This window comes from Equus caballus, chromosome 12 (genome assembly GCF_041296265.1).
Source record: "Equus caballus isolate H_3958 breed thoroughbred chromosome 12, TB-T2T, whole genome shotgun sequence".
NCBI lineage: Eukaryota > Metazoa > Chordata > Mammalia > Perissodactyla > Equidae > Equus > Equus caballus.
The window spans coordinates 29103841-29130090 of record NC_091695.1 but is presented as its reverse complement, the minus strand read 5'-3'; the positions used below and the strand labels follow the sequence as shown (position 1 = coordinate 29130090).

Sequence of the window (26250 nt, the reverse complement as noted above, 5' to 3'; positions counted from 1 at the left end):
AGACTAAGAACCAATCTGAGCTCTTTCGTGGGCGGAGGTGCACCGACATAAGAACAAAAGGTAAACAAGGCACACAGGGAAATCATCTCAAGATCAAAATCCCGACATTGGCCCCAGAAGGGAACCCAAGGCAGCACCTTGGAGAGCGCGGCCACCCTCTGGGCCAGCTCCGCTTCCACCTCGGGGAGCGTCTCCGCTTTCCACAAGGTCTGCTGCAGCTTCTGCTCCGCCAACTCCAGGCGCTCTTGTAACCGGCGGTTCTTATCCTCAGTCTACGAAACGAGAGCAGAGCATCAAAATGGACCAAATCTTCTGGCCCTCTCCATATTGACAAACTGAGGAAAACTCTAAACGCAGACATCTCCTAAACCAGCTCTGACAGAAGCAGCACTGTGCTGGCAGGCACTTCAGAGTGAACCTCGTCTTCCACTGTTTGGGCTTGATTTCAATGTGCAAAGCGCCTCTGCCAAAGTAGTTACTTTACCTAAATATCTTTGAAGAAGTCTTTTTTCTTAAAAAAAAACAAAACAAAAAACAAAGTTCCTATACATGAAAGAAAACGCATTTTCTGTGGAAGCTTGCTCATTCTTATTGACAAGTTAAGGAAGAAGAGTCATCATTAACCCTTTTTAAAAAATAACCAGACCCATGATTTGAAGGTAACACTACTTCCAGCCAACTGCCAGGGGCAGGTAAGCCAAAGATGGCCTTCTCCTTTGAAACAGAGACCTTCGAAGAGTCGGCCTAAGGAAAAGCTAGTCAAGCTATTTTTGTAAATGTATCATTGTTCTTTTAAAAAGTCCTCCTACTCTAAAAAAAAACTTCAATGTGGGAAATTTAGACAAGAACTTCTTAAAAAAAGAAAATTTTAAAAATCATCTGTAAGTTCAGGTTCCTGAGAGGTGGACATTTGCTCCTAAGCAGCTTTCTCCTCTTCCTGTGTGCACGTATCTCCGTAGACATACAGACAATATATTACGCTTGAAAACCTTTGGAAAACGCGTCACACTGTCCACAGTATTTTGTGGTCTGCCCTTTAAAGTCATCCCTGTGAACAACTCCCAAGCTCTCAAACAGTATTCCACAATAAAATTGTTAATGGCTTCCTAGTATTTTATGTTTTATTTTTATTTTGGGTTTAATGATATACTTTATGATACACCAGATGAACTCACTTTATTTTCAAGAAGCTGGATTGGGGTTTTCTGGTTAACTCAATTCTCTGGGGCTACAGAGAAACAGGAGCAAGCGTGGCTCAGCAAACCGCAGGAGGGGCAGACTCTCCCTGCTGGCTGCATTTCTAAACGCGCCATGTATTACACTGACCCAGCTGTTAACAAGCAGCCACTGCCTTGCAGCTCTCTGCCACTCTGCTCCTTTGGTAAAAACGCTAACAAGCAACAGATTAACATTCACTTAAAACAAAACAAAACAGGAGAAAGAAGCAAGGAGTGCAGTTCCATAAAATGGTTAAATCAAATCCTAAGTAATTAAAACTGGCCAGTTGAAGTCATTCACCCTTTTGAACACAGTAGTCTAAGATTACAAAAACTTTACATTGGGCCTTGGTTTCCAACATGGAAGTCACAGGAAAAAGGCCTTTAACTGCCTTAGTAATTATTCAGCGAAAGCCAGACAGAGCTCTGTAAGATCCCCTACCTGGCAATGCACGGAGTCTTTGTGCGCGATTTCGTTTTCGAGTTTGTCGTTGAGGTCGTGCACAGAGGTGGCCTCCCGCTGCGCCACGAGGTAGCGCTTCTCCAGAGCAGTGATTCTCTCTTCCATGTCTTCCTTTTGGGCCATGGCCTACATTAGGTGTTTCAGACGGAAAAAAGGTGAATGCTAAACAGAGAAAAAACTGGACTAAACTCTAATTTTGAAATCAAATATAAAATTAGTGTCCTCAGAATTCAGTTGACAGAGATGCCAGTTTCCTTCAAGGTGAATGGCAATGTACCTATCTCAAATATCATAAATATTCATAAATATTCACCTACTATGTTTGGCCACTCAGTTTACGAAGCTCATCCTTTTCTACATAAGATTACCCAGAAAAATGGATAATAAAATAGCCCAATCTTGCAAGAATCCCAGGAGGTGAAGGTCTTGACAATGAAGACACGACCTCTGTGTGCCTCACGATGCAAGTGCGCTCCTGCAGGACGGGGCGAAGCCCCTCAAGGACACGATGCTGAGACACTAGGCTCATTTTCTTGGCTAGAAGTTGGATGAAATCTCATGCAATTACCACAAAATTAAAGCAATAACATTAACAAATGGGAACAGAAGTCAAAGTTCAATTTAATTGGATGCAACCTTCTGATGCCTCATTCAGCAGCAAAATTCTATTACACAGTATCGAACACTGAAACCAGGACCAGAACTTTCTGATAGCGCCATTCCTGTCCCCCAACCTAAAAGTCCATTTCAGGTCCCTCTTTGTTTACTAAGGAACTCACGTTAGCCACGTCTTAATATTCAAAGTGACGGGTCTTAAAGAAGTTCGAAATCCTCTGCATATTAAACTCCGCCACATAAATAATCTCCTGCTGCCAAAGAACAATATAACTAAACAAGTTCTGTAATAAACGTAGTCTTTTTCTTTGTTTTGAATTCCTACAGAAAACTGCTCGCACCGAGTTGCTGAAGGGGCAGTGCGGCTGCTCCGCACCCACGTGAAAAGGTCTGAAGGGTCTTCCCGACAGGCTCTCTGAGATGGTCTCGCAGGGGTGCGCGTGCGTGTGTTCTGTTTGTTTACAAAGGACGGGCTGCAGTGACAGGAGGAAGCACCAGAGAAAGTATCCAGCCCTCATTTGCTCTTATAATGATGGTTAGACAGATTCTCGTAAATAATTCTACGTGCAGAAACATGTGCCGGAAACGAGTCTATTTCTGCATATTGTTCCAGCACGCTCCTCACGGCACAGTGTGAGCCAATTCCACTCTCGCTGTGGTCCGACCTCTGACATTCAATACCGTCACCCATCCCTTCGCAGAGCAGAAGGTCAGAGCGCCGGAAGACTGCCAGGAACGCGCCCTTAACGCTCAGCAGATCACGCTCACATCACTTTCAGGGAACAAGCAGACAACCGAAACCAACATTCCCCTTAAGCAAGAAGGAAACCTGAGCATAACGAAGAATAAATTCAGACAGCCTGGAAGCCGTGGACGTGAGGGACCCACAGACCAGGGCACTACAGCCACACCGCAGCACGGCGGGGAGCCGCGGCCACCAGGCTAACAGACCAGCTGGACCGGGGGTCCTCCAGCTCCGAAGACCTCAGGGAAAGGAGGCCTCACCACCGAGATGGGGAGGCGCCTACCACAGCCTCACAGTGCTGTTCTGTTTGGCCGTCACTTATACAGTAACCCAAAGGCTGGAGGGAGCTGGGAGTGTGAGGGACAAGATGAGCGAGGATCAAACCCAAACCGCCCAGCCCTGGGACTCCAGGGCAGCGCCGTCTCCACCACCACTCACTTCGCGGACGTCCCGCTGCAACTTGGTGTTCATTTCCTCAGATTTGATGAGAGCTTTCCTAGCGGTGTCCAGGTCTTCCTCCAGCTCCGTGACGTGACTGGAAAGGGCGGCCAGACGCTCCTTCATCTGCCTCTGCTCTCTCGACTGCTTATCTATGACTTCCTGGAGCTCGATGACTTTAGCAAGGTCCTCCTCGTGGCTTAAGGAACCATTGGAAGATCGCTGCTGGGGGAAAAAAATCCTTAAATAGGCTTGTTTGGTGAGCTAGGAAGTAAAGGACTTCCAGGAGGAAGGTAAAACCAAAGCTGATTTACGAGACCTGCTGGATGGCACAGCGCTCACGACACTCAAGCTCGAAGCGGGGCTCGACAACAGTTGTGAAACAGTGCTGCACGCACACTGCGGGCAGATGGAACTAGGAGACGACAAAGAGAAAGCCCACGGACTTGCCTTTCCATTAGTGCTCCGTGTATTTTCTTGTTTGCGGTTTACGTCAAGCACCCCATCTTTGAGTGTTTTTTTCTGATTATTCTGTTCCTTAAGAATCATTAGCTAAAACCAAAAAAAATTGGATAAGAGCAAAGAAATAAGGAAAGATAGCAAACTTCTTTTGGAAAAACAGAACTATAAACTGTAACCATAACACAAAAAGAAAACACATGGTGGTGTCACCCACCCTGAGGGGAACCAGGTTATCAAAACAGAGTTTATTATCTCCCGGCCAACCGGGTACTTAAGAGACTTTTGCAACTTGGAAATAAAAGTCTAGTTTACGAGTCATTCAAATGACCCAGATTCAGAAAGATAAAGAACATCCGATATCCACCACTAAGGCATCATACGTTTTTCAAAATTAAGAAGTAAAAATTAACAGCCCTCAATTCCAAGCACACAATGATTTAGCAAGCTTACCTCCTCGTGTGTGGCTCCTAATTCTTCTTCCAACAAACTACATCTTTCAAGTGCTACTCGTAACCGCTCTCTCACCTGAAAACAGCAGGGGTGGAGTGTGTGGGTGCACACTTCTCCAAGCCTTCGCGGACAGTGACCCTATCTCTAGCAGAATATAACACAGAACACCTGGAACGTCTCTCATTGATGTTACCATCATGGAAACTTGCTTTTAACAGCTTTAAATTTTAAGTTTGAGAAAAATCTTCTCCCTAAATAAATTACATTACCCAATTCTTAACAGCAAATCTATAAACGGGATATAATAAATTTTAAAACATTTATGTCAGGGGCTGGCCCCGTGGCCGAGTGGTTAAGTTGGCGCGCTCCGCTGCAGGCGGCCCAGTGTTTCGTCGGTTCGAATCCTGGGCACGGACATGGCACTGCTCATCAGACCACGCTGAGGCAGCGTCCCACATGCCACAACTAGAAGGACCCACAACGAAGAATACACAACTGTGTACCGGGGGCTTTGGGGAGAAAAAGGAAAAAACAACAAACAAAAATCTAAAACATTTCTGCCAACTAATACTTTTTAACCATATAGAACTGTCTTCTTATAGAAGAACTTTGTTGAGAAGAATTCCAGAAGGTACTAAGAGTAAACTGAAGCTGCACACGCACAACGCCCGCCGGGCGCACAGCGCGCAGCCCAAGGCTGGCCCCGGGGCCGCCGGTACCTTCTCATCCAGAGCTTTGTGGTGCTGGAACAAAAATTTCAGCGCCTTCAGCACTTCCACCTCACTGGACACGCCGGCGGGGGACTGCGCCTGCCTCTTCACCACCGTCATCCTCAGGGACGGCTCGTGCCTGGAGACGAGGTACTCTAAGTGCTCCAACAGCAGCTGGGAGAAAAGGCCAACACAGACGCAAGTTTAAACAACACCTTCAATTGCACATTGGGATTCGGGGCAAATCAATCCTTTCCATCTCATGCTGAACCAGTGTGAATGCCTTCAATCCAGTAGAAAGTTAGAGAAATTCCTCCTCAAATGGATCAAAATACTAATTCTTAACTATGAATTTCAAGAAAAGTATGAGAACGCTGAACTGATCGATCACAGTTAAGTCATGGGAAAATGTCGAAAATGTGTTTGAAACCAGGTAGAGTGGACGTCTTTCGAGTTTAAAGCCAGCCAGAGTGACTGATAGTGGCCCAGAGGCTCAAGTTCCGGCACCTACTGACCCTGGTGTTGTTTCTTTCGGCCTTCATTTCGGCAATTTCTTCCTCCCTCTCAAGGAGCTGTTCCCTGCACGCACTGAGGTCTTTAATGAGTGCTGCATACTCCTAGAAAATAAGGGGGGAAAGAGATCTTTTAAGGACAGACTCCCAGCAAGCCACCCCAGTCCTCACACAGGCAACCCCAGCCGGAGGCTCTAAGGGACCTCCGTGGGGGGTCGAGCCACCAGCCCAAGACCGCGCAGACGCCGTAACTCAGACGCCACCCTCCCTCCACCCCTGCACCTGGGCACACGCACAGCGGAGGAAGAAGGGACTCCAAGCCCACCTCCTCAGACCCAGAGAAGCCCTCCACACGTTCCTGAGCAGGAATCCTGACACCAAGTGGACACAGACATCTTTAAACGACTCGCACCCCGGTGACCTGGAGCCACCGGAGAGTAAAGAGGCCCCGAAGGCCGCCGCCCTGTGCCCAGCCTCCTGCTCTACGCGGATTCTCCCCTGGGGAAGAGCATCCCCAGGAAAAGGCTGATGGCACTCCAACGCTAACGGATTGGCCAAGTAATTACTCAAAGCCAACTCCCTAATGTGGACTTTTCACAAATGCCGGTAAGCCTTTGGTAGGAAGGGGAAGTTTAAGAAGACTTATTTCTGGGGCCGGCCCCGCGGCCAAGCGGTTAAGTTCGCGCACTCCGCTGTGGCGGCCCAGGGTTTCACTGGTTCGGATCCTGGGCGCGGACATGGTACCGCTCATCAGGCCACGCTGAGGCGGCGGCCCACGTGCCACCACTAGAAGGACCTGCAACTAAGACATACAACTATGTACGGGGTCGGGGGGGATTTGGGGAGATAAAGCAGAAAGAAAAAAAAAAAAGAAGACATTTCGTTAGCTAAGGGGAAAAAGTTCCTTGACGACATCACTGAGAGGAGAGGTGCCAGGCGCTCCCCTTGTCAACCGTGGGTCACTTCTAACTGCAACACTGAGCACCCTCACACAAACACGATGTCATTAAGCTGGGGAGAAAGGAAAGCACTCACATTCTCCTGTCAGTTTTTCAATGGAGCAAAACTCCTCTGAAATAATTAAAATTATCTGCCAACTGCCAACGTTTCTCAACATTTTAAGAGTTTTCTCTTTACTGGACAAAGGAACGGATAAAGGTTCACCTAACAAATAATCCAGCTGCCAGTCAAAATACGAAAAGAGGCTGATTGAGGTAATTCTAGAAAATCAATTGACAAACAGGTGGTGTAAAGCTCATTCCTAAATTAATCATTTGCAACTCAAAGTCAGCATTACCATCTGTGGTCAATTAGAATTTGACTTTATAAGGCTAGCCCACAAAAGCCTATTTGAGCCATGATGCAGAACTGAAATACTTACCCCTGGGGGATGAAAGGAAGCAAGCCATATTGTTACATTCCACAATGGGAAAGAGTAAAGTGAAAACATTTATTTTTTTCTCGAATGCTGTTATCTCAAGGGTAACAAATAGAAGGGGATGGGGATGGAGACAGTTTACAGAGATCTTGAAGGACACGTGAACATTTTTGTGGATATAGTCAGCTAACGCCCATTTTATCTAATTTCTTCTTCAAGAGTCTATGACTGTGGGTGATCAACTTCCAGCCTGACAGCATGAGGAGCTCTGCTGACCTGCTCCCCAGTGAAACTCGTGAGATTAATAGATAAAAACAACTATTCGTGGGGCCGGCCCGGTGGCACAGCAGTTAAGTTCACACGTTCCGCTTCAGCAGCCCGGGGTTCGCCGGTTCAGATCCCGGGTGCGGCCATGGCACCGCCTGGCATGCCATGCTGTGGTAGGTGTCCCACATATAAAGCAGAGGAAGATGGGCATGGATGTTAGCTCAGGGCCAGGCTTCCTCAGCGAAAAAGAGGAGGACTGGCAGTAGTTAGCCTAGGGCTAATCTTCCCACTAAACCAAAAAAACAACTATTCAAAGCCTCTGACCTGGTCCTAAGGGCAAATAACAAATGAAGAAACATCTATTCAAGAAAATCTATGAAGATTCCGTGGAAAGGGACGAGTCTGCGGCTTCTGCACCAAGACTGCTCCCTCCCCCACCCCAGCTCCAGGAGGTAGAGACTCCAATCTAGAGGCTGCAGCCAAGAACACAGGCTTCCCGTCCCCTCGCCCCCATCAGAAGGACTTCTTCCTGGGAGGGGCAGGACAGCAGCATTTCCCACCTGGGCCCCCAGCTACCTGGCGCAGAGGGAAGCATGGTGGAGATGTGCGGGCTCCCAGGTTCTGCCCAACTTCCACTCAAGGAATAGAGGCTCACGCCACACCTTGGGTGGCGCGTGCTGAGAATCCTGGCCCTGATCATCCCCGCCCTCGCTCTCTGAGGCAGTGGTTCCAAGGCTGCAGAGACCCCAGGCTGCTGCCCACCCCTGCCAGTGCTCAGCTCCTAGAGCACAGGTGTCACTCAGAGGAGCCTGCCATTGTCCGCACCAGGCTCCAGAGCCCTAGTTCAGAGATTTTCCGGTGGGGGGGCGGGGGGAGGCAGTAAGAGAGCTCCTAATCTCGTCCAAAAGGAGCTGACTCCACGGGTGAAGTTTAAGCCTAAGGGCGCTCTCAAGAACAGTGGGGGTCAGGTGACAGGCAGCTGGGCAGCTGGGAGGAGATGACCGGCTTTCCCAAGACACAGCCCAGACGGTACCCCGCTGGTGTGCAGGAGGGAACTGGAGCTTCGGGGAGCTGGGAGGAACCCTCCTGGGGTCAGGGCAAATACCAAACTCTGACCTGGAGACAACTCCTAGAAAGGAGGCAGGATTTGACTGGGTTCGTGTGTAGGGGAATTTATGCCCCAGGGCACTGCTGGAACTAGAGCAATTGGCTGGCAATTAGTGGAGTTAACAGCTGGGTGGGTCAGGGACAGAGGGGAAGAGGGCCCCTACCACTGCCACTACCGCCCAGGGCGACTGGGGGCCTGTCCAGAGCCGCACCTCCCCGCCCCCCCCAGGAGCACAGCCGGGGGCCACAGACACAGGCTTCACTGAAATCATCCAGCTACTCAATAAACTGGTTAAAATGGTAGGTATATACGTTTTCATTGTACAAAATTAAGGTTTAACTTTATTTTAGTTCAAATGGATAGACAACAGTTTCAACACCAATAGTTACTCAAGTCATCCTTTCCCCTGCTGAAACGAATCGCTTTACTCCATATGGTCTGTATATTTTATCACAATTTACACACACACGGTGCCCTTGGAGAAAAGGCTGCTCCTGAGAGCACAAGACTGGCTAAAGAACACGGACGACTCTGTACTTCAGTATTCCACCGCAGGCCTGCAAACAGAAAGAAACTCCGGGAACACTAAAAGAAGTCATTCAATGTGCCTTGAAGCCTGACACACACTCCCTCAAGGGAGATGCTGTGTTCAGAAGAGCTGGTAAGAGGGTGAGGCCAGAAGTGGAGGGACCAGGCAGGTATTGCAATGACGCAGGCAAGACCAGGTGAGCGAGCGCACTGTAAGAGAAGTCGGAGGGCTCCGAAGATGCCCTGGAGGAGAGCCAACAGGATGTGTTGACAGACCCAACAGATCTGAGAGGAAGAAAGGCCCAAGAGCATGCCAAGGATTCCGGCAGGAGCAAGGGAGGGACGGAGTCACTACGTTCCGAGAAGGGAACGAGCATGGGAAGAGCACGTTCTGAAGAGAGGGGCGGAAGTCCAGTGTGGACTGCTCCATTTGAGATAGCATCAGACACTCACACGGAGTGAGATACCCAGTGCAGAGCTGCAATTCCCTGTCTGGAGTTCTCGGGAACGTTGGCCAAGACGGGATAGCAATTGCATTCCACGCAAATGGACAAGGCACTGAGCGCAGACAAGAAGAGATGAGGTTCCAGCCCTGTGACAACCTAACATTGGACGGCTGGGAGATGAGGGGCATCAACAAAGCAGACTGGGAGCGGGCAGTGGGCAGGAGGACATGCCGGAATCCAGCGCTCCCAGCAGGAATCAGCCCTATCTCTGATGCTGGCTGACCGATCACTGATAGGTGGATCTGCTGAAAGGCAGGTCAGCGGTGACCGTGAGAACAGCAGTTCTGGCGCAGCGGCAGGGCCGAAAGCCTGACTGGGCTGAGGTCACTAGAGAGCAGGAGGAGAAGCGAAAACTCCTTTGAGGAACTGGGCGGTAGAGGGGGAAGAGAAACAGGGCAGGGGCCGCAGCAGACATGGGTTTAGAAAGACCTTCTGGAGGACGAGACAGTGTGCGAGACAGTGTGCGTGCTGACTGGCAGGAAGCCAGGGGAGCGGTGGGACTGACAGAGTAACTCCCCTGAGTAAGGCGAGCAGATCGGGCCAAGCGGCCAAGTGCAGAGGTGGCCTTTCCTGGGTGCACACAGTTCGCCCACAGTAAGAGGAAGGGCAGCCGAATACACGGGCACAGATCCAGGTAAATAGGTAGACATGTGGTGAGAGTTTACGCAAGACCTCTTCTGATTTCTTCCAATTTCACTGAGAAAACAGAGGACTTGGCATTAAGTTTAAGGGTGGGTGAGGAGCGCTGGGGAGGGGAAAGGGGAAGGAAGAAAACAGCCACCTAGAAGAGAAGAGTCGCTGTGACTGTGGCGGCATGCAGGTCCACTTCCGGTCACTGGTCACGACAGCGGACAGAGAACGCACTTACTGGGTGCAGGCTTCTGCCGGTGAGTACAGTGAAGTGAAAGAGGCGAGGGAGGGGCAGGGCGTGCAAGGCTGTGATGATAACGGACCATGGGATTTCAGGGGGGTGAGGAAGAAGGGAGAGGGGAGAAGGGCGAGGGACCATGACAAGTGGCAGGGGACCTGCAGTCCCAGGAGGGTTGAGTATCAGCGTTTTATTTTTAAGTCTTACTAGCTGTCATGGACAAATTTCGCCACCTTTAAATGAAACGCCTAGTCGAAGCACAACAAGGTGGACACTGGACGCTTCAGGGGGTGCGTCGAAGCTCCCCTGCGCACCGGGACGAGGAGCTGGCTCCTACACGGACTCACACCGCCTGGCAAGAGGGAGCTCCGCCCCGGAGCCCACTTGCGCTCCCATCGAGCCCCTATGCTGGATGCCTGTCACCTCGCTTTCCCGTGACCTCCTCCCGCCCCCCTCCCCGGGCAAGCCTCTGTCTCTTTCATGCAGTTCCCCTAAGTTCTTCCTAACAGCCCAGACTGTCTTCGTTCACCTGTAAAGAGAATATGCTTCATTCCCATCGCTGGGTTATATCTCAAAAGAAATCTGTGACACACTGCTTTGGCCATGGTAGAAAACACATTTACAGAACTTGACAATTATTTTTACTCCTTAAAGGAAAACCTTTTCCCTTGGCTCAAAAGAATTCGACAACTGAAAAAGCATCAAAGCAAATTTAAACTTAGGAGTTTAGATACACATTAGACAGGAAATTCCAAAGTTTAAGACTCCAGAAGCACGTTCATATGTGCACTGTGTATCATTATTGCAGAAAAAACTAGCACAGGCTGAACAAACCCCAAATATGTGCAGTAAATGATCTCCCCTATTACCATCACAGGAATCTAATTGTCAGCATCTACCTTTTTCCTCTTTAGAAAAAAAACGTTGCTCTAAAAAATACTGTAAGCCACATATACTACTAGTCTAAAGTGTCATTCTATTTACTATAATTAAAGTATCTCTGAAACTGAACAGATCCAATAATCACTGGGATACTTTCATTTAAAGTATAAGTCTGAGCAATACAGATTTGCATTTCCGTTTGACACTTTCTAGGATTGAGAACAGGGAAGGTAACAGCCATTAACACCAGCTCAAGAACTTGGTTTCACATAACGCTCAAAAATGCTGACATTTAGCATTTCTGGACAAAAGGTTCAGATCTGGATAACAGGTCCAGATTATGCAAACCAGACATTATTTATCAAAATCCGCCATGAGACCAATTTTAAGTTACGTCCTATGGATCAGATGCAACATTTAGCTCCGAAAGCAAAGAACATTCTTTCTTCCCAGTCATTCCAGTAGCTCCCAGCAACTGCAGGACTCTGGGCTGGAAGCAGCCGCCCTTCCCACTCCCCCAGCCCCACGTGAGTCCTGCCCCCCCCCGCCCTCCCCCAAATTCTTCACTCGGCCATCCCACGCTGCGCTTCAGCATCTTTCACTCTCTAGCATCTCCATCAGTACTTTCGTTTTATGTTTTAGCTACTCTTCATTATTTTCGCTAACCTGCTGAAACAGGAGCGAAGCTTCAGTGGCGGCAAAAAGTACCCGTCCTCTTCGTGTGGGGACAGGGAGGGTAATAAACAAATAGAAACAGGGTCTAACTGTTAGCACACCAAACGAACCCCTGAAAAACTGACTTGCAGAACTGACAGATTATCTTGTGCCAGCAGAAGCTACCCGCTTCAGCCTTAGGTTTTAAAGCATGTCAAATTGTGAAATAAGGGAAATTGGAAGTTTATTTACGAGTCAGCAAATCATATGTTTCAAAACTCCAGCATCTTGATTAAAAGTGTGCTTAGAAAGGTTATTACAACTATCTATTCCTGTTAACAGACTATGTCTAACTGTCTGTTCATGTCGCATCTAACGACGGGAGAAGAGGCACAGTCAGAAGACAGCAAACTTTACGCCCTTGGAAAAGCTGACCGTCAGCTCACTAGACTTGTGGAAAGCCACTTTTAAGGCAACAGCACGGGATTTTCAGTCACTGAATGTCATTTGCAAGCAACAGAGTAAAATGCATAAGCAGTTACAAAGTCCCAATACATCTAATTTCTTTTCTTGTCGGTTTCTCTTTAAGAAATGGATACTGACACAATTTATGCTGCTGCTCAGCATTTAGGGATTCATAGCAGAGACTGTATAATCCGAACCGAAAAAGACAGTACAGCACAGTATTTCAGCGTCATCTCAACTTGGTTCACAGCAAACACACACCATGCGTATTTTTTACGTCTTTAAGATAACACAGAGACGGACACCCAGCAAACAGCTAATGCAGGTTACCCACCGGGACTGGGAAAGGGGGCTGAAGCGAGACTTCGTTTTTAATTTATATTCCTTTTTAAATTTTTAACTATGTACTTGCCTTGTATTTAAAAACAAACAAAAAAAAGACCAATCCTCCCTTCTCTTTTTGTCTCCCAAAACCATGCTAGAGCACAGGACGCGACCAGAATATGGACTGTCCACGTGGACACAGAACTTGTTCAGAAACACCTGCCCCCTCAGCCACCACACCCCAATCCTGAATCCTGTTCTTGCTCTCTGCAACCTGGCCTCAGGCCCCGCTGCTGCCCTGAAAGCACTCTGGCTCAGACACAGCAATCCCCTCGCCTGCGCTAACCCCAGGCAGGCTTCGTGCTCGCTGACCTCGCCAACCACCGTCAGGGAGCATGCGATCCCACCTTCCCCTTCTCTTCCCCTCGTCTTTTTCCCTGCTCATCTCGTAACTGCTGAACAAAAGGTTCCTGGGTGCCCTGTTCACTCTCCACACCTGTGTCCTGTGTCCAAGGCTTTAAGCCCCCACCCCGGCAACTGTCCAACTGCCCGTCAGACATCTTTACTTGGACGCTTAAACCACCTTCCCCAAACGGAGTTCATCACCCTCCTCCCTGACCCAGCCCCCAACTCCTCCCAGGCCCTCACTCAACTCAGCAGAGGACCCACCCAGGCAGTTGTCCAAGCCAGACTCCCGGACGTCACATCACCCACTTCCTCTCCCCCCACATTAACCAGCTGCTGGGTACTAATTCTGCCTCCTACCTGGATCTTCTGGAGGGTCCTCGCTGCCTCCTGCTCTGCCTAGGCCACCAGGTCTCCTTGGTCTGGAGGGGTGGTTCCAGAAGTCCGCTCCTGGAGCTCTGACCCTGCCTCTCTCTCCAGCCTCCTCCCTCATCACTCTGTGTCTCCTACTCGGCATGTCAGTCCCAACTCATCTACAGTTCCTAGAACACGTCTGTGCCTCGGCTGTGCCCTCTGCCTCAGGTCTGTGAATCGGCCGGTCTTCCCCTGGCCACCACTCGCCCTGCTCAGTTCACGGCCTAAGGGCCACGTGCTGCAGAACAAAACACCCGTCCACCTCAGAGGTTTGCAGGCGGCACAGGGAACCGTGCTGTCCAGACCAGCTGCCTAAAAACCACCTGTGCAGCTGATGAAAATACAGACTCCTAGGCCTCAGCCTACTGAATCAACATTTCTGGGGTGGAACCTGGAATATGTATTTTTAAAGGCTTCCCAGGGGAATTCAGTAGCCATGCTGGGAAACAACTGACCTTTATGACCTTGGACTGGTCACTTAGTTCTCCATCTTGACCACTCATCTAAAAATATGGGGAGCAATATCTACGTTCTACCACGGCCACAAGTGTGACATCAAATGAGGACGCTGGAAATGAGCCACTCCGCTGAAAGGCCTCACTGTCAGCCCTCAAACACAGGCGACAGCCGCCACCTGGCCCCGCCGAGCTCCTTCCACAGCATCTTCGGGCGTTTCCACCAGGAGCAGGTGGCTAACAGGGTTCTGACGGGCTGATTTTTGCAATATTGCTAAAACGGATGTCACTTAAGTACCTTCAAACGTTAGCTCAGCTCTTAACAGAAGCATTCCCACCCATGATGGGGAAAACGATCACACGTACACTCACCTTCTTCCAACAGGGACCACTGGCTGGCTTTCCAGCCCGCCCTGTCACCTCCCATTACCTTCGCCACCGCACTTCAGAGGCGGTCTGCACTCCGCCCCGCGTCCCCGTGCTCATGCCCGCCCAGGTTCTCGCTGTCCGCCCCCTCTCCCTGCCACTCACCGACCTACCGCTCTCCAAGATCAGCAAACCTGAGCGCCACCCAGCCCTCCGCTCTCCCTGCGCTGGACACTTCGCCAGCTGTCGGCCCGGGGGCCTGCTCTCGTCTTCCAAAACTCGTCTCTGCTAAGTGCTGAGCAGCCACTGCTCCCAACAGCAGCTCAAACCTGTTCTGCCAAAAACCGAACGTGACTTCCATTTGGAGGAGAAAAAAACTACCTTAGTGTTTTTTTTTTTAATGTACGTATGGACCAGGTCAAAAATACACTGTGCCAGATGGTTACACATTTACCCATGATTGCCAAAACCTGGAAGCAACCAAGAAGTCCCTCAGTGGGTGAGTGGATGAACTATGGTCCATCCAGACAATGGAGTACTATTCAGCACTAATAAGAAGGAGCTATTAAGCCGTGAAAAGATACCGAGGAATCTTAAATGCACATTCCTTGGTGAAAGAAGCTAATCTTGGTGAAAGAATCACATACTGTATGATTCCAACTATATGACATTCCGGAAAAGGGAAAACTATGGAGATGCTCGAAAGATCAGTGATGGCCAGGGCTGGGGGAAGGGAAGGATGCACAGGGGGAGCACGGGATTTCAGGGCAGTGAAACTACTCCGGATGACCTATAATGGTGGACACAGGTCCTTACACACGTGTTCAGCCCACAGCAGGTCCAGCACCAAGAGCGAACCCTGACGTCAACCGTGGACTCTGGGTGGTGACGATGCATCAACGTAGGTTGAAGGACTGTAACCAATGTGCCACGCTGGTGGGGGGTGTGGACAGTAGGGGAGGCTGGGGGAGTGGGGGGCAGGAGGTATACGGGAAACCTCTGTATCTCCCCCTCAATTTTGCTGTACGCCCAAAATGGCTCTAAAAAATAAAGTTTATGGAAAAAAACCATCCTGTGCCTCTTTCCTAACTGTTGGCTTGGCAACTAGGGAGGATGCATTGTGTGGGAGTCTAATTCCAAACGAGCATCCTTTAGAGCCAAACCTGAGCATCTCTGTAGGATGTGGTCTGTCCACCGGCTGCAGGGGCACTGCCAGGCGGCAATAACACCAACACAACTCACAACTTGGTCTGCCCACTCTGACATTTGATCATTTTTGACATCTTAACTTTTTTTACTCTTGAGAGAACTGCATTACCTCACAGTAATTGAAACACTGATGTGAATTTCTTTTCCCCCCAAGACTGGCACCTGAGCTAACAACTGCTGCCAATCTTCTTCTTCCCTTTATTCTTTCTGCTTTTTCTCCCCAAATCCCCCCAGTACATAGTTGTATCTCCTAGTTGTGGGTCCTTCTAGTTGTGGCATGTGGGACACTGCCTCGGTGTGGCCTGACAAGTGGTGCCATGTCCATGCCCAGGATCCGAACCAGTGAAGCCCCGGGCCGCCGCAGCAGAACGCGGGAACTTAACCACTCGGCCGTGGGCCGGCCCCTGATGTGACTATTTTATAACACTATTTTCAATCCACATCACTCAAAGTCAGAAAAAATGGGACCACACTGCTTTTCTTTTCTTTTCTTTTTGAGATTTTTTACTACGACAAAAGTCACTAACATAAAATTCACCATCTTAACCATTTTCAAGAGTACAATTCAGTGATTTTCAGCATATTCACAATGTTGTGTTACCATCACCAGTAATTCCAGAACATTTTGGTCACGCCCCAAAAGCTGATCCATTAGCAGTCACTCCCCATTACCTCCCCCCTAGCCCCTGGCAGCCACAAATCCGCTGAGTCCACGGACTCCCCTGTTCTGGACGTTTCGTATAAATGAAATCACACAATATCTGTCCTTTCGTGTCTGGTGTCTTTCAGTCAGCATCACATATTTAAGGTTCATCCACATCGTAGCGTGTGTCAGGGCCTTGTTCACTTTTATGGCTGAATAACATTCGACCGCATGGATGGACCATGTTTTGTTTATCCCTTCATTCGCTGATGAACATGTGGGTTGCTTCCACTTCCTAGCGATCACGAATAATGCTGCTATGAACGTTCCTGCACAAGTTTTCATGTGGATTTATGCTATGTTTTCTCTCGGGTGTACACATGGGTAGACACATTTCTTTACAATGGCAATGAGTGAATTATTCCTTTCCTTTTTTTTTTTAAAGATTTTATTTTTTCCTTTTTCTCCCCAAAGCCCCCCAGTACATAGTTGTATATTCTTCGTTGTGGGTCCTTCTAGTTGTAGCACGTGGGACGCTGCCTCAGCGTGGTTTGATGAGCAGTGCCATGTCCGTGCCCAGGATTCGAACTGACGAAACACTGGGCCGCCTGCAGCAGAGCGCACAGACTTAACCACTCGGCCACGGGGCCAGCCCCGAATTGTTCCATTTTTGTTCCTCATTTCCAATTTAAATTTCTAGCTATGTTAGCCATCACTCCTTTCTTCTTTGGAAGGCATCTGCTTTTAAGCAAAAATGGGGATTTACTCATGGGCAGTGAGTATAAGATTTGCTTCACGTATTTTTACCTTTCTGCTAAATAGTAAACCAAAATGTTTTCGGTTGTTACAAGCATGTTGTATTTAAACACAAATAATGTCTCACAATTAGTCAAGACAATGTGAAATATGAATGCACACGTATATTTCAAAACAATCTGAAATATTAGTGTGAAAGTATATTTCAGAAGCATAACATTTCAGTGCATAATAACAGCGAAATACTCACAGGCAAAAACATTCTGATTAAATTTTTCAAACGGAGCCTGAGCGGCAGGGGAGAATCAAACCAATGAAATAAAAAATCAAGGGCAGAAATATTTATTCAAATAGGAATGAGTGCCTTCTGGAATCTTCTAGGTAGGTTTTTTTTTTAAACATTACTTTTTTACAAAAGACGACTACCTTAAAGAGTTTCAGATAAATTAACAACACTAGATAATAATAAAATGAAAACACAATATGAAGCATATTAATGTCCAGTTTATATTCACACCATGTTTCAAACTTTCCAGTAAAGCAAGTATGTGATTTTTGGCGCTGCTCGTGCTTACTGGAGTATAAAATAGTTTTCATTTTCGAATACTTCCTTTCATAGATCTATGCACGTGCCAAAAAACCACTGAATCATAAAGAAACTGTCTTTAAAGTATGAGACCAGAAACTGCCTGCCTGACCTTGACAGCCTAAAGCCATCATTAGGAGCAGCGTAAAATCCACATTTCCACGGAGATGTTTTGGCCATCACAAACTTTTACAAAACAGGGATAGCAGCAGCAATGGAAGGATGCTCAGGACAGAGCTTTTTTTCACACCAACTTTTAAAACTTTGTTTTTTACAAATGGTAATAAAGGTATCCATGGAGGCCTCCCTTCCAGCCCTGGTGGCTCTTCAACTCGGCAGGCAGCTGAAGGCAGACGCTCCCCGTTTATCCCGAGGTTCGACGCGCGGAGAATCCAGTGAGACACGCATTCCCTCTAGTGCCTCTCCAGCAGGGACACGGCCTGAGGACGGCCGGCCGGCTCGCAGCGTCCTCCTCCTCTCACAGCCGCACTGACACAAAAGCCGTAACGTATTTATTCTTCTCCTACCGATGGACACTTACGACTGTGCTTCCGATCTTTAGCTCTGACAAACAGCATGGCAACAAATAACCTTGTACATGTATCATTCTGCACATGTGCCAAGTGCATCTGCAGGATAAAACCTTAGAACTTCTGAGTCAAAGGTCAGTTGCAATTTTAATAGCTACTGCTAAATTATTCCTCCTGGGCCAGCAGCTTATGAAACACCTGTTTCCTGTAGCTCTGCCACCCTGGTGTGTTATTAAACTTTAGGGCCCACTTTCTTTTTTGGATCCATCTTCCATTCCCTGTCGCCCATCAAATAGGGGTCTCCAAAATCTTCTCATATGACAGGGACTGAACGCATGCCTGGGCATTTGGTGAGAGTTCCAGAGGCAATATGTTCTTCGTGACCCTCCGTCACTCCCCTGGCCCTCTCATGACCAAGGGAACTCTTCTGACATTTCACCTGCAAAGAAGGCTCAGCTCGTATGCGAGACTGTTGTACTTGCCCAGGTCTCTACTTGACAATCTGTGATACGAACGGCACCTTGTCCTTATTTCAGTCATGGTTATTCATTTTTCTCGGATCAAATACAATTGAGATTGGTCTGTGTTTACTTATCCTAACACACTTTTATGGAGTGGCCACCTCTTCTTTCACATTTCTCTATTTTTCTATGGAATGGCTTCTGATCATCTTCTCTTAAACTCATTCATCAGCAGAAGGTACAAACATCTGACTTGCGTCTTCGGTGCAGTCGTGCCCAAACATTTACAGAATGAAATGTTTCACCGTAAACTAACTTTTTAAATTTACTTTATTTTATAATTAGGATATTGTACTGATTTTTTAAAATTATGTACAAAAAGGAGGTACTGGATTGCTCTGAGGGACAGACCCAGAAATGGACCTGCTGGCTCAAAGACCTATGGAATTTAATTCTCAACGTTTCTAATGTTATAAATTGCAGTGTACTAAATAAAGATTAGTTTTACTGTTTTTGTCATTTCCTCATACATTTATAATTTAAGAGAGTTTGCAATGTCTTGAAAAACACGTAACAATCACAAACATAATCGTCTCCATCAATGATTAAGATTGCTTTGTAGCGGGCCAGCTGCATGGTCATTTTTATAGTCCCATGCAAAGTGAGGACTGTCTTACTACTTTTTAGAAGATAAAACATTATTTGCAAAAATAATGTTTTATTTCACTGCTATTTCTCTATGTAGAATCTTTGCCCTTTCTTTTTGGCCAGGAAGACTGCCCCCGAGCTAACATCTGTTGCCAATTTTCCTCTACTTGGCATGTGGGTTGCTGGCACAGCATGGCTGACGAGTGGAGTAGGTCTGTGCCCAGGAGCCAAACCCGAAACCCAGGCCACTGAAGTGCAGTGCACCGAACTTAACCACACCAGGGGGCTGGCCCCAAATCTTTGCCTTTTTTAACCTCCCATGGCAATAAAGGACAGATTAAAATATTACGCTATTACATAACAGTAGAAATAATCACAAACCTGTGATTATTCAGCTTGACACCCCAGTTATGAAGCTTATGTAAACATCACATACATAGTCTGTGTGCCTAAACACAAGGCGACTTCAAGGGGCCAGCCCCCCATTTCCCTACGAAGACGCTGCCCGAAAGCTTGGCCACGTTAACACACCCTTCCAGGAAAGTAGAGCACCAGCCGACTCTGACTCCGACTCAGCCCCACAAATTTATTACAGTAAACAGGCAGACAAAAGTGTTCCTGCCAGCTGCACGCTAAGTTACCACATCGAACATGCTTACTCTGCACTTACATCACCAGGCTTTAAAACATCTCCGCGAGACCCTTAAACTATGTTTCCTAGTCTTCCTTGCTTGACAACAGCAGCTCATCTTTTAGTGAGCCCTTGGAGGCACATCTGACACCATCTACCACGAGGGAGTCCCTCCGTTAGGACGCTCCACCTGCGAGTCACTGCTCCGTCACTCACACTCCGCCACGTTCCAGAGCCACTGGTGGTCCCGCCTTAGCATGTGGTGGTATCCCTCCCGGCAATGATGGCTCCACCAAAACACGGAGCCAATAAAGGCATAGAAGTGATGGAGGGTGCCAGTGTTCCAGGCATCCTGAACCTGAGAGGGGAGGACAGTAACCTGATTAACGCCCCCGCTCCTCTAGTAAAATGACGTCATACTGGTCTCCCCAGCCCCTCTCAGGAACAGCTTTAGAGCTTACAGGTTAGCAATTCTCCTGAAAAGTCCTAGGCTGTGAGCAAGGTTTCCCCGATTCAGTTACAATTTTAGCATTTTTCAGGCTTGTCAGTAGTTCACACTAGCACTTCAATTCTGCAAAGAAAGCCACAATCCACTCTTTTGCGTGTGATGAAGCACTCTTTGAAGTTATTTCATGACCTTTATTACATGAGGACGTCCGAGATGTGGAAGAGCGTTTGGACACCACCCCCTAGGCCTTCATAGGTACCACCGAGCACAACGGCACAGAAAGGGATCTAAGACAGGACCTGCTCTGTCACACTTTGAGACTCCACTACTGACGGGAACAGAAATGTCAAACAAGACCCCCGCGGGTACTATTCAACAGCCCCACTCTGACGGCAACTGGGTCCCCGCACACTGCACCTCACTGCCCTAGAGCCACCCGCAATTCCCAAGGCAGGCAGGGAACGAGCACGGAGAAGCTGGGCCAGCACTGCAACACATACGGGGAGACCACACCTGGAAGCTCCAGCTGAGCGCACAGGACACCGAGGACAAGCGAGCAGCCTGCTCTCCTTTCCGTCTCTGACGAGCGTTTTGGACACACGGGACAGAAGGGCATCTCGGGCTGAGGCAGGGGTCTCGACATCAGCCGTGCCTGAAAGTTCTCCATGCGGGATTCCTCCCGCGGCTCCATCACGCCGGGTCAGCAGAAACACAAGTTCAGAAGGAGCACCTACGGCTACCTGAGGCTACACTGACAGCAGCTCCTCCCCGCCTGCTAACAAGTCAAAGAAACACAGGAGCTGCGGCGTGCAAGGCCACGCAGCCTCGGCTGACAGTAGTGAGGACAGGTGAGCCCGAAGACGCTGTCGACCCCCTCTCCTGCAGTGTCCACAGCAGGAGTGACAACGGCCCCCGGAGCACACACAGCTGGCTGGCGGATCTCAGGTAAGGGTGCAGCGTCAACAAAGGCGGCCTCTCGGAACCTGCAGGGCCCCCATCACGCTGCTCCACCAGAGCGCTCTCAGAGAACTGACTCCAGCCCTCGGGGACCGCCCTGCCGTGAGCTCACACCCTCGGTGCCTTTCTGTTCCTCTGTCGACCCTTCTCCTCCCACCCGGCGTGCCTGGCACACCACACCCCTCCGCAGCAAACCACCCGACACGCAGCAGGCCCGCCCAGCCGGCCCAAACTGCGCCCTCTGCTCGTGCTCGCGCGCCCGTGGCAGCTCCTCCTTCCCAATGCCGCCCCAGCCCCGCGCCTCCCGCATGCCCAACACGACGTCGCAGCCGGAGCTCAACCCTGCCGCTCTGTACAGGCTCCGCCGGCCCCTGAGAAAGACAGCACCTGTCCCTTCCGTGCAGCACCACACTCACACGAGTCTGCTCGAGGGAAAGAACTGCTCCCCTCACTGTTTCAAAATCCCCAGCCCGGGCGAACAATGTAGTGTTCAAACAACAGGTCCCCGTGGATCTGAACCAGCAACGACTACGTCTGACTGTGAATATTACCGCGTTGTAACCTTCTTAAACTGTCATGGCTCCGTGTATTCACGTCTTGCAAACCAGTCTCACACGAGCCTTATATTATAACCAGTTTTACCTACCCTCTAACTTAACAAGAAGGGCGTCTCAGAAAGAACCAAAGGTCTAAGTACAAAACTGGAACGGAAGCTACTTTATTAGGGATTTCCTCTCGAGGCTCCAGCAAGCTCAGGAGACAGCAATACCAGCTGGAGAAGGAGCAGCCCTATTAATCTGGACAATTTACTGAACAAAAAAGTTGGGAGGCACGATGCTAAGTACTCCTAAGACACAAATATTCATTGTAATAACTTTATACGTGCTTAATGCTTGACTGGTTTTCAAAATATTTTCCAATATTTATCACATAAAAGTAGATGTCACATACGACAGGAAGGCATACATAATGAGCTCACTTCACAGACTGGAAGACAGGCCCGGGCAGGTTAGTGACCTACAAAGGTCACTTGGCTGATAAGCAGCTCGGGACTCAGAGCTCAAGACGATGTCATCTTCAGGGGGAGATCCCACGGTGAGCACCCAAACCAAGCCCCCGCAGGCTGTACGCCCTCCCAGTCACCCGAGTCGGGGTTACGGGGTCTGCAGACAGACACCTCGCATCTAATGAAGGCCCATCTTCTGCAGGGTACAGCGGTGGATGCTTTATTTTAGTTCTCACTAAATCTGCCTATAATATTGGGAAATAAATAGTATCTCTACTTTACAGACGACAAAACGGTCTCAGAAGTGAAATATCTTGGCCAAGATCAGAAAGTTAGTAAGCAGAGGATCCAAGATTTGACACGGGTGTGGAGGGGGAGGTAGAGGAGGAGGGGAGGGTGGGAAAGAAGAGGAAGCCACGCAGCAGTCAGTGAAAAAGCAGACTGTTCCACGCTCACCCAGCAAGCCCACCGCCATCATCCCACGGGGAGAAAGAGGCTGGCCACACGCCCCACAGGAGATCTTTTTGTGATTTCTTTTGCCCCCTCAAGAATGACCTTGATCCTACTCTTTCATCTGCGTTTTTCTTAAAGCTGGTGGCATTTTGAAAAACGGGAGAAAAGATAAAAGGAATCACAGTAAAACCAGCCCCAAGCACCAAATCTGTCGTCTCCTAGAGATGGGAGCGACTCTGAATCCCAGTAGGAATCGGAGTTGGTCCGAGCAGACCTCACAGGGGTGACCTCGGCCTGGAGAGGCAGCTGGGGTCTGATGAAAGCGAGGAGAGGGAGAGGCAGTACCCGAGCAGGGAATCGCGCAGGACGAGGCGTCAGGGAAGGGGAGCAGAGTGAGCAGACTGGTTGGGCAGAGTGAAGGGGCATTTACAGAGGGAAAGATGTGGGAAAGGTGAATAAAGCCAGAACATGGAGCCATGAATGCCAAACTGCCAAACACCTGCTGCCATGGATAGGCCCTGCCAAAACCTTCTCATGCCAGAGGTCTGGGTTACCCTGGGAGCTAGGTGGCCTGGAAAGGAAGAAAGCACAAGCAAAGCCACCTCATGTAGACACCAAGGCCCCACGAACGGCCCAAGCTAGCGCACCAGAGCACAAAGGAAAACAGAAACGACGTGAGAGCAGAAAACACGGACAGAGCTGCGGACTGGCCCAGCAGGATGAGCGAGGAAGGGCAGAGGAGGCACGTGAAGTGGGGAGGGAGGCGGGGAGACTCGAGGCTGACCAAGGAGGAAGGCGGAGCAGGACCCTGGACTGAGACACAGCAGGACGTCTACGGGCCGTCTAAGGGATATGGCAAAACTCGGGGCTGGGCATGCAGGAGCATCCCAAATGTGGAGCTCCAGACAGAAACGTGGCGATCATCTTCAAAAAGGGGACGGGTGACCCCACAGAGACGAAGGAATCTCCAAGATGACGACTAGAGCAGAGGGAGCAGAGGGCTAGGATTTAACGTATTTCCTAGTCAGTGGCACAAAACTTTCGTTCAAATGAAAATAATTACCCAAGAATGTGTGGATAGCAAGTGCTTCCTTTCCCTCCGTCCTTCCCGCAGAGGTTTTCCAACTGGAACGAACCTAATGCCCGCCAGCGAGCGCAGCAAGCAGAACCACGGAGACCCGAGCACAGGCGGTTCAGGAGCTCCCTGGAAATTAAATTACTGGCAATGCTTAAAGTTACTGCAAATTAGCACTACGTGTGTCACTATCTCTTTACACGGCATTACTATAAAACTTCCCAGCAGAGGCTCTTCAGACGAATTTACAACTGAAGGAACACCGGCAGCGTTTCAAAGCACAGAGAAACCCGCATCCCGAGTCCCAGACACGGTGGGCAGTGACGCCCTGCCCTCCACAGCTCGTGGGTTTCCAGGCCAGGCGGGGGCACGGGCTCGCAGCCTGGAAGCCGCGGAAAGAGCGGCTACTGTATTAACGCTTCCAGGTCTGCTGGAAACAGCTCCCTTCCCGCAGCGCCCAGCCCTGTGGACACAGTTGGGGAACATGAAGGGGAACATGAAGGGGAACGAACTGGACGTTAAGGGTTTGTACAAACTACGCAGAACCTATAATCAGGAATCTGCTTCCACACAATCTCTTAGTTCATCGTCAAACTTCGTTAGGAACAACTATTTCTATGGTTTGCACAAGAAAACAACCTCGGAATGCACATTCTCTCCAACTTAAACCCTTTATTCTAACCACCTACTACTTTGTCCTGCATGGGCCTTTCTCCCACTCTGGTGACTGTCAGGCACCCACCATACACACATCAAAAAGACACGCTGTCCAGTTTGTGAAACTGTCTCACAGAAATGGAGTCAAGATCATCAGGAAGGAGAATAAAAGTAACAAACGGGGGGGGGGGGCGGTATATAACTCCAAATCCCTAATCCCCGGGTTTATTTAACACGTGTTCTCTTCCGTTCTCGGGGAAGTCAGGGCAGGGGAGGGGGAGGTGGCAGTTGGCCCCGATAATCCCAGCCAGGAGGAGCGTTCCAGCTGCCATGTAAGTAACACTAAACTGCCTTCTCCAGCTGCAGAGGCACAGCTGCAGTGATTTCAGGCACGCTGTCACAATTTGTCACCTGTTTTGGCTGCCTGGCCTCTGAGCCCCTCACCAGGCCTGGGAACAGCACCGGGCCAGAGGAGCTGAGAGCCCCAGGCACTTACTCTCCCGGCCTCTCCTGCATTTGGGGCAGCGCAGGACGGCCCCAGGCCTGCCAATCTCAGACTTGAGACAAGAAGCGAGCAGTGTGCAGAGGCATCCTTTAATCGCGGGCCCCGCCGGGCAAGGATGCGGCAGGGGGGCAGCACTGGACCGAGACACGCCTGGTGTGGATGCGGCAGGGGGGCAGCACTGGACCGAGGCACGCCTGGTGAGGATGCGGCAGGGGGGGCAGCACTGGACCGAGGCACGCCTGGTGAGGATGCGGCAGGGGGGCAGCACTGGACCGAGGTACGCCAGCTCAGGATGCGGCAGGGGGGCAGCACTGGACTGAGGCACGCCTGGTGAGGATGCGGGAGGGGGGCAGCACTGGACCGCAACACACCCGGGGGGGCCTCCAGAGCTCTTCTCCCACCCTCCCATTGACGCGGGGAACCAAAGGCCTTAGAATAATTTATTTCTCTGCACGGATCACCAGGCAGCTTGTCGCTAAGCCCCCTGACTCAGCAAGTTTATTTTACTCATTACTTGTATTCTCACAATGTAGAACTTCACCCATCTTTCTCTACGAAAAGTATGAACGCACAGTAAAAACACCACCGCCTTTCAGATAAAATACCCCACACTGTGGACATACGGGGTGGAGAGAGAGACTGTCACTCTGTCCACCACACATTTGCATACCGTTTGCACTTTTTCTTCGTCATTCTCCTTTTTTCCCTATTGGTCACGGTTAACTGTGGGAGTCAGAGGGAAGCACTCTTCACCATAACCAATCTCCACACTCATTCGCTACCGGCCTCTGAAGGGGCTCCCAAACCTCTCCGTGCCTCAATTCCTTCACTGTCAGACGGGCTGCGGAACAGGCCCCTGCCTTCCAGCACTATTTATAGTAGAAAGAATGCTCTACAGTACTGTTATGAGACTCAGGGAGATAACTCACAGAAAGAGGCTTAGAAGCAATAAATGCTGGCTATTATCTCATTTAATCCCCCAAACATCTGTCTACCCAGCCCTTGGACAGACAGTGCCTAACACACGGCAGACAATCAATATTTGCTGAAGCAAAACCGACAGTTACCGTCCCTAACTGACGGATGAGAACTCCGAAGGCTCAGAGACGAGGTAACTGACGCAGGGAACTCGGCGAGGATGGGGCGCGAGTCCGCCGACTGCCCACCAGGCTGCTTCCTCCGAGCCTTGCCCACCGGGACCGAGGGAGACCGGGGGTCTACCTACAGAGACGGACGGCAGCACAGGAGACAGGGCGGCACACACCCACACACCTGCTGCCACTGTCCTCTGCAGTCAGTCTGTCCGCCGGAGGAGGGACAGGCACTCAGCACGTTGCGTGAGGCGCCTTCAAACAGCACGAAGAAGGAGACGCCAGCTGGCTGACGGTCTCCCTTCCGTGTGTATCTCTGCGGGAGCTACAGGAGCTGAGCCACAAAACAGCCAAGTAAAATT

The 26250-nt window shown here is 49.6% G+C and overlaps 1 protein-coding gene across 13 annotated transcripts in view; it reads right to left on the bottom strand.

Moving 5' to 3' along the window:
- The window catches only part of LOC138916649 (liprin-alpha-1-like), a 102166-nt gene that overhangs the window by 55337 nt on the left and 20579 nt on the right, over positions 1-26250 (bottom strand). For 7 of the 13 annotated variants that reach the window (XR_011423953.1, XR_011423952.1, XM_070229681.1 and 4 more), the window contains 7 exons: positions 5616-5717; positions 5110-5274; positions 4391-4465; positions 3929-4030; positions 3479-3703; positions 1660-1806; positions 138-272 (listed from right to left, as the gene is read on the bottom strand). Coding sequence is in view for 11 of the 13 variants with exons in the window: in XM_070229681.1 (XP_070085782.1) it covers positions 138-272; positions 1660-1806; positions 3479-3703; positions 3929-4030; positions 4391-4465; positions 5110-5274; positions 5616-5717 (951 nt within the window). In the remaining 2 variants the exon portion in view is untranslated. The remainder of the gene's footprint in view (positions 1-137; positions 273-1659; positions 1807-3478; positions 3704-3928; positions 4031-4390; positions 4466-5109; positions 5275-5615; positions 5718-26250) is intronic. The other 6 variants (XM_070229691.1, XM_070229682.1, XM_070229688.1 and 3 more) reach the window with 1 other exon arrangement.